General features: G+C 46.5%; 1 protein-coding gene across 20 annotated transcripts in view; it reads right to left on the bottom strand.

Annotated features, from left to right (window-relative positions):
* ZNF821 (zinc finger protein 821) overlaps positions 1-7,373 on the bottom strand; it is a 26,788-nt gene extending 19,415 nt beyond the window's left edge. For 2 of the 20 annotated variants that reach the window (XM_037742355.1, XM_017539368.2), the window contains exons 1-6: positions 6,004-6,276; positions 5,328-5,390; positions 4,488-4,755; positions 3,904-4,019; positions 3,653-3,729; positions 2,503-2,619 (exon numbers count right to left, since the gene is read on the bottom strand). Coding sequence is in view for 16 of the 20 variants with exons in the window: in XM_017539368.2 (XP_017394857.1) it covers positions 2,503-2,542 (40 nt within the window). In the remaining 4 variants the exon portion in view is untranslated. Of the gene's footprint in view, positions 1-2,502; positions 2,620-3,652; positions 3,730-3,903; positions 4,020-4,487; positions 4,756-5,327; positions 5,519-6,003; positions 6,278-6,667; positions 6,888-7,354 lie in introns of those variants that run through there. The other 18 variants (XM_017539375.2, XM_017539366.2, XM_017539376.2 and 15 more) reach the window with 16 other exon arrangements.
* Positions 7,374-8,169: the final 796 nt, after the last annotated feature.

The raw sequence follows: 8,169 nt of genomic DNA, 5'->3' as shown, positions 1-8,169 counted from the left end.
TTGCTGCACTTTACTCAATCAGTCCATAATAATAGGGAACTATTTGTCTTTTTTTTTTTTTTTGATGGAATCTCACTCTTTTTGCCCAGGTTGGAGTACAGTGCCACGATCTCAGCTCACTGCTACCTCCACCTCCTGGGTTCAAGCAATTCTCCTGCCTCAGCCTCCTGAGTAGAGTAGTTGGGATTACAGTCACCCGCCACCATGCCCAGCTAATTTTTTGTGTTTTTAGTAGAGATAGGTTTTCGCCATGTTGGCCAGGCTGGTCTCGAACTCCTGACCTCAGATGATCTAACCCACCTTGGCCTCCCGAAGTGCTGGGATTATAGGCATGAGCCACTGCGCCCAGCCACTATTTATTTGACTTTTTAATGAACATTTGGATGGGAATGCTTACCTTCCCAGATCATAGGAAAATGGTTAATTTTTTCAAATCTGCAGAGATATTAATGTCAATTTAAGAAGGCACTTTTTGAACATCCTCCATGAGTAGTGCTAGAAGTAGAGAGGATATATAAGGAAATGCATATGGCACATATTCTCTGCCTTCTAGAAGTTTACCATGCAATTACTGAAATAAAATATGTGCTGGGCATGGTGGCTCATGCCTATAATCCGAGCATTTTGGAAGGCAGAGGTGGGTGGATCACCTGAGGTCGGGAGTTCAAGACCAGCCTGGCCAACATGGTGAAACCCTGTCTCTACTAAAAATAAAAAAAAAAGAAAGGCCGAGCATGGTGGCTCACACCTGTAATCCCAGCACTTTGGGAAGCCAAGATAGGCGAAGCACAAGGTCAGGAAATCCAGTCCATCCTGGCTTACACAGTGAAACCCTATCTCTACTAAAAAAGAAATAGCAAAAATTAGCCAGGCATTGTGGCACACACTTGTAGTCCCAGCTACCCGGAAGGCTGAGGCAAGAGAATTGCTTGAACCTGGGAGGTGGAGGCTGCAGTGAGCCAAGATGGCACCACTGCACTCTAGCCTGGGAGACAGAATGAGACTTTGTCTCAAAAAAAAAAAAAAAGTAGCCCGGCATGGTAGCTCACACCTTAATCCCAGCTACTCAGGGGACTGTGTCAGGAGAATCACTTGAACCTGGGAGGTAGAAGTTGCGGTGAGCCAAGATTACACTGCTCCACTGCAGCCTCGGTGACAGAGCAAGACTCTGTCTCAAAAAAAAAAAAAAAGAAAAAGAAAGAAAAATATGCATATGAAACTGCTGAAAACAATACAAGGTAACAGTGTATACCTCGTCTTCTGGTTTCTAGCCTCTCCCTCTTGCGATCCATCCCACAAATTGCTTCATAGTACCAAAATGCTGCATTCTAAATGTCATTCCCCTCTCCCTGCTTAAAAACCTTCAGTAGTGGCCAGGCATGGTGGCTTATGCCTATAATGCCAACACTTTGGGAGGCTGAGGTGGGCGGATCACCTGAGGTCAGGAGTTCAAGACCAGCCTGATCAACATGGAGAAATCCTGTTTCTGCTAAAAAAAAAATACAAAATTAGCCGGGTGTGGTGGTGCATGCCTGTAATCCCAGCTACTTGGGAGGCTGAAGCAGGAGAATCGCTTGAAACCGGTAGGCAGAGGTTGTGGTGAGCTGAGATTATGCCATTGCACTCCAGCCTGGGCAACAAGAGCAAAACTCTGTCTCAAAAAAAAAAAAAAAAAACATACACACAAACCTTCAGTAGTTCCCTACAGACTATAGAATGAACTTTGAACTTGGCCTGGCAATCAGGCTTCCACAATGTAGAGTGAAACATCTCTAACTTCACATCTTACAACTTGTGAACAAATGAAACTTCTGCTTCATATCAAGTCTCCTCATCCTCTGAACATATTTGTGTTCCCGCTTCTATCTTTGCTCATGTTAGTTTCCCTACCTGATTTTCCCTCTCCCTGCCTCTTGTTTTTTAATTTTTTTTTTTTTTTTTCAAATCCACATTCTACCCTTTAAGGCCCAGCTCAAGCGCATGGTCTAGAGGCTTTTTCATTAAGCATTCCCCTTGCTACTTTAGTCCACAGAGCTCTCTTAACTTCCTTCCTCCTAACTTCTCTGGTACGTACAATCTGCAGCATCTGTTTGGCACTTAGCATATACTATCATTCATATTTATATATCTAAGGCTATATTACAGTCTTATAGATCTTATATTGTTTTACAGCCCTAACATCTAGCACATGGATCTGCACAGGGTGGTATCTTATAACTGTTTGTTAATATGATATTAAAGATAAATCAAGTGTACATACCCCTAAGATCAGTTTTTAACACCTCCCCCAGCAACCAGACACACTTTAAATCCATCATATCCAACATCTTTAACTCTTTTTCTTTTTTCCTTTTTTTCTTCTGCTCAGCAAACTGTGTTTTAAATTTAACCTTTTCTTCTTCATAAATCACTGTAAGCTAAGCCTCCCCCATAAATTCAGGTTACTCTTCCATGCCACCCCTCAGCATTCCCAGGTTCCACAAGACAAAGCCCAATACTCACAGTGAACTTTATTTGGATTTGTCTGTTTCCGACGGGACATGTTTCCCTGATCCAAGAGCTCTGGTCTTTCCCAGTTTCACGACTGGATATATTGCTACCTCCTTGCAAGATGCTAACCTACAATAAGAAAGGTTATTGTTAGCACGTCATTTTTCCCCAGCAGTTATATAAAATGTAGAGATAAAATGTCTTTAAAAAACAGCTCCTGAGCATACAAAACTCACCAATTATAAACAATTGAACTAATAAAAGGAAGAAATGAATAAATCTCTAGCCTAATGTCAAGGTCCCAGAAAGTTTAAGAGGGGACTTCTTCAGAGGATTTAGAGAATTATACTCTAAATCCATCTTTGGAATCCAGAATACTGTTAAGTGATCACGATCGAGGTCACAGGATAAAAGAGGAAGCAAAACTCAGGCAACCAGGGTTAGAAGTATTGAGGGCTCAAGGAGATAACCCTCATGAATTGCAAAAGGAAGCCAAAGAGGGTGGCAGCTCGAATGTCACATGCCCACTGGAAGTCAAGCCCTGCAATCTACACCAGTGGATTTTTTGTGACATTATCTTGCTTACAGATAGCAAAGGCATCACATCCCTGTGAGACAGAAAATGTCTCAAATAGCTATCTGTAAATGAGAATAGCATAGGAAATAAAGCCTCTATCTGGTGATAGAGGCTCAATGCTATGCACTGTGGATGACATGGCACTAAGCAAATCAAACTTCTAATGTTGAAAATGGGCTCTGACCAGAAGGGACAGATGCTATCCACATTGATGAGTACTAATACAACACCCCAGTATGGAATACCACCTGGCCCTCCTCACATGTTCCAGAGTGGTAGTCAAAGTTAATAATTTTAGAGACTCTTCTCAATCAAGCCTCTGTGTAGCAAAGAGATCACTGGGAGGAACAAAGAGAAAAGCTCCCCAAACGAAAAATGCTGCCAAGACATGCATCTGCTCCCCACCTCAAAGAGAAGGGGATACATAGGTAAGCCTGGAGGTTCCTGATTAACTACAGAAAGAGTGTCCCAGTCTTAAGCATTGTTAGAGAGTCTGAGATAGATTAGTATTGATAGCTGTGACATTTTCTTAGAAAGATAGAGTGAATAAACACACATAGAACAAAAAGGGATTGGATTTCCTACCAAAGACAGGAATATGGATCTGGTCACTCTGTAAGTTTTCTTTCAGTTCCTTCCTGCCTTCTTGAGTTACACTCACACTGAATAAGCAAATATAAAATTATAGTTTATTGCCTTAAGAGGAATTATGGGAGACTACTGCTAGCTATACTTTGTACTCCTGTTAATGAAGACTCACCTCCTGTTATGCCAACTAACTCCTCTATGTAGCTAGAAGGACCTCAAACCTATAATCAGATCCTGCCTCCCCTTACCAAAAGAAGAAAGAAACCGCAAATGGCAAAGACAGGCCTCCACAGGAAGTGGCAAAGGAAGCAGCTTTCAGGCAGTCTTCTAGCATATCTGCGTATCAAACAGTTCTTTTTCAGACCTTTAATTAAAAACAAAACAAAACAAAACTCTAAATGTATACAATAAAAATCGATTTTAACTAGAAGGCAATATACTAAGTACTGCTTAATGCAGACTCTATTAATATTTTTAAAAATATGCTCAGGTGCGGTGGCTCATGCCTGTAATCCCAGCAGTTTGGGAGGCCAAGGCAGGCAGATCACTTGAGGCCAGGAGTTTGGGACCAGCCTGGCCAATATGGTGAAACCCCATCTCTACTAAAAGTACAAAAATTACTTTGGCGTGGTGGCAGACACCTGTAAATCTCAGCTACTTGGGAAGCTGAGGCACGAGAATCAAGGGAGCGGATGTTGCAGTGAGCTGAGATTGAGCCACTACACTCCAGCCTGGGAGATAAAGCGAGACTCCATCTCAAAAAATACATAAATAAAAACAAAAACTAAAATGTACTCCTTTAATGTGATAATATATTGAGACAAAATTATACTTCTCTACTATAGAAGAAAACATCAGAATCTTAATTTTTATATTTTCTCCCTTTGAGATCAGAAATTGAAACTGTAAGATAAAGATAAAGTCTCTTCTGAAGGAAAGCCAGATAATTTGAATCAGGCAACATTTCAATACTAAAGCTGCAAGTCAGAAGACAGAGATGAGTATCTGCATATTTAAATCAGCAGTGGTCGCTGCATCTCATAATCCTCCTAGTGGTCAAATGGGGAACTGACCAGATGGTACCCAACGGGACTTCACACCTGAGTGATCAAGAGAAAAATAAGCAATTAACGTCCTCTCCCACACAACAAAATGAAAATAATAACAAAAACACCCACAAAAACAGGCCCGTAGGGTCATGGGCTGTTGAAAATAAATAAGTAAATACGTAAATGGCGCTGAAAGGACATTCTTGGCCACAAAGCAAGATCTCGGAGGCCAGATAACTGTTTTATAGGCATTAAAGCTAATAAAACCCAGAGACACACAGCCCCAAAGGTCACTCATTCCGTTTTACTTTAGCACTGCCTCAATTTCCAAGCTCAAATCTGAAACCAAACCAAAAATGTAAACAGATAGCTGCCTGAACATGGGCTGGGAAGATGGGTTAACGGTGAGATTCAGGTCTAAAGGGATTCTATTGTAAAAAGAAGACAGCACTGTCCGTCTTTAGAGCGAGGGTAAGAGTCCTTGGGAAGGTGCAACATCTCCCTTGAACACTGTCTCTGCTCTCCCACAGGTGTTAGGTTGCAGCTTCTAGGGCACACCACAGACTTTAGCAAGAAAAAAACGGACGAAATCCCAGCTTGAAGAAAAGAGAGAGCGTTCCCACCTCCAGCGCTGGTGCAGTTCCCACGGAGCAAAGCAAACTCGTCTGAATCCAAGTGATCTGTATCTGCCAAAAAAGAGAGGACAAGAAAGCTGGTCACCTAGCCGCCTGGCTGTTCACCTGTCCCCTGGGGTTGGGTCTGGGGCGTGTGTCTAATCAGCCGAGATGGTCCCTCTTCTCCTTCAAGCACGAGTCCAGGTAAATTCCCAGGAATTATCAGACAAGAGCCGGAGGTCTTCCGAGGCGGCTCAGACAAACCTTTAGACAACACAATCTTCTCAGAAATCTAAATTTAGAAGCTTTTCTGCGAGACCCAGACGCTGGGACCGATACCCCCAGTCTGCACGCCCACGCCCATCCTCCCCTCCCCCAGCTCCACCCAAGGCTGTCAGACGCCGGGGCCGTCCCCGCCAGAGCCCGAAGAGGCGGGGTGCCCGCGGCCCGCGCAAACGCCCCCCGGCCCGCGCCCGAGAGCGCCAAGGGGCAGCAGGAGGAGCGGCCGGGGAGGGATCGGGAGTGGGCGCGGGGAGGGCGAGCCCGGGCTGCCCCCAGGCCGGAGCTGGCCCCCGGCCCTCCTCAGCGCAGACAGACAAAAGGACAGACAGCCGGCGGCCGCGAGGGGGCGAGGAGCCCGTATCCCTAGCCCGGCCCGGGAGGGAGGGCTCGGGGGTCTTTTTACCCGGCGCCTAGGCGCAGCGCTGCGCTCCGGGTCCCTGGGCCCCGCCTCCAGACAGACGGACCGCCGGACAATGGGCCCGGGACCGCAGCTCAGGCCAGCCGGACCAGGGCACTCCGGGACTGGGCCCGACCGGCGGAAGGGGCTCCGAGCCGAGCCGATGGCGGGGAGCCGAGGGACGGCGCTGCAGACTGACAAAGCCAACCGCAGACAGACAGACGGAGGGGGAAAAGATGGCGACGCGGGCGGCGGGAGCGCGCGGCTCGCGCACCCGCAGCCAGTGGAGCGCGTGCACGAGCCTCCCTCTCCCCCTCCCCCAAGCCAGCTCTGTCCCCCTCTCCGCGGCCCGGCGAGCGCCCGGAGCTGTGGGCGGGGCCTGAGGAGACGGGCTCAGGGGAGCGCCCAATCCCGGGCGCTCGAGAGGGGATCGCTCGCGTCCCAGGGCTCCGGGACCCCCCGGCCTCGCTCGCTCCCAGGTCTTTCTCTGGCTGTCTCAGCCGCTCAGCTCCCCAAACCTTCCTGGACGTGTAAACGCCACACCACCCAGCCCAGATCCTGGTTTCCTACCCCACCATCGAGTTCAGCCACAAAACCCACATCCCCCAACCACAGCTCTGCCGCAGGCTCCCCCTCTCCTTAGCCCGACCTTAGCCCGGATCCCCACCACCTTCACAAACCCTCTTCGCCTCATCCCCTACGCGCCGCGGTGGCTTCGGCTCCAGAGGCTTTGAATGTGACCACTGGCCTTGGTGGGTGGAGCCAAGTTCAGCTGTCAGAACCACAGAGCAGGGAAATCTTGAGATTTCTTTTGAGCATTTAATTTTCTGACATGATTTTCAACTGATAAAATAACATTCGCTGCCAACCCAGAGGCAGGGAAACTTGTGGCACTGTTGCCACGTGAGGCGTGTTTGGGGGAAATCGAGAGCGGTTGGACTTTTTTTTTCTTTTTCAGACAGAGTCTCGCTCTGTCACTCAGGCTGGAGTACAATGGCGTGATCTCGGCTCACTGCAACTTCCGCCTCTAGGGTTCAAGCGATTCTCCTACCTCAGCCTCCTGAGTAGCTGGGACTACAGGCGTGCGCCACCATGCCCAGCTAATTTTTGGATTTTTAGTATAGATGGGATTTCACCATGTTGGCCAGAAGGTCCCGACTCCTGACCTCAGGTGATCCGCCCGCCTCAGCCTCTCAGTGTTCGGATTACAGGCGTGAGCCACTGTGCCCGGCCTGGTTGGACGCACTTCTAGTCAAACACCTCCTCCTTCTCTCGTCCTTCTCTCTCCTAGTTCCCCTTGCCTTCTTTTCTTCCTCTCTGTCTTCTAGAACGCCCAAGCCTGCCCTGACATGCTTACCTGGAGAAGTATGGAATGCAGAGGAAAGAAGATGAGATCTGGTATTAGAAGATCCTGCTTTGAGATCCAGTTCTGCCACCAACCAGCCTGTTGACTTTGGGCAAGTCACTTCCCTGTTCTGAGCCTCTGCTTCCTAAGATGTCAAATGGATAATGATGCAATAATTTCTAGCCTCTACTCTCAGTGGGTTGTTGTGCCAGTTAAGTAAAACAAATGGCTAAAAGCGTCATACAATTGTTTCTTGTGATTACTGGCCCCACAGACGATGCTGACATTTGCTGATGAAGTGACAAGTCCGGGTATTTGCATAGGACATTCTTGCAAATTGTCTTTCCCCCAAATATTTTGTGAGATGATCTCATTATCTGCATCTTGTGTTCAGCTTAATAGAATGGCTACATTGAGGAATCTTGGTCCTTCACAATTCTGTGATAAATAGCTCATTCATCATTCACTCACTCATTTCTTTATTGTGATTGGGGTACTTAAATAGTAATTAACATTGTTTCACTTCAGTCAAGGAAACATTTTAATTTCATTTAAAAACTTAGTTTCTAAGTAGACAGAAAATGGAATATCATCCAACCAGCAAGTTTTTATAGTATTTTGTACAGGAATGCAACTAGAATACACACTTTTATATTTAACAGTAATTGTTTATCAGTTTAGACTGAGGGATACAAGTATGGCTTTATTATGTCACTTTAAAGTCGACTTAGTTGACATTTTCAACAGAAAACTAGCTAACACTCCAGCCTAGAAGACAGGGAGACAATGTCTCAAAACAAACAAACAAACACCTGACCTGATAATGC

Source organism: Cebus imitator, unplaced genomic scaffold (assembly GCF_001604975.1).
Source record: "Cebus imitator isolate Cc_AM_T3 unplaced genomic scaffold, Cebus_imitator-1.0 Scaffold118, whole genome shotgun sequence".
Lineage (NCBI taxonomy): Eukaryota > Metazoa > Chordata > Mammalia > Primates > Cebidae > Cebus > Cebus imitator.
This window is presented reverse-complemented; position numbering and strand designations above follow the sequence as displayed.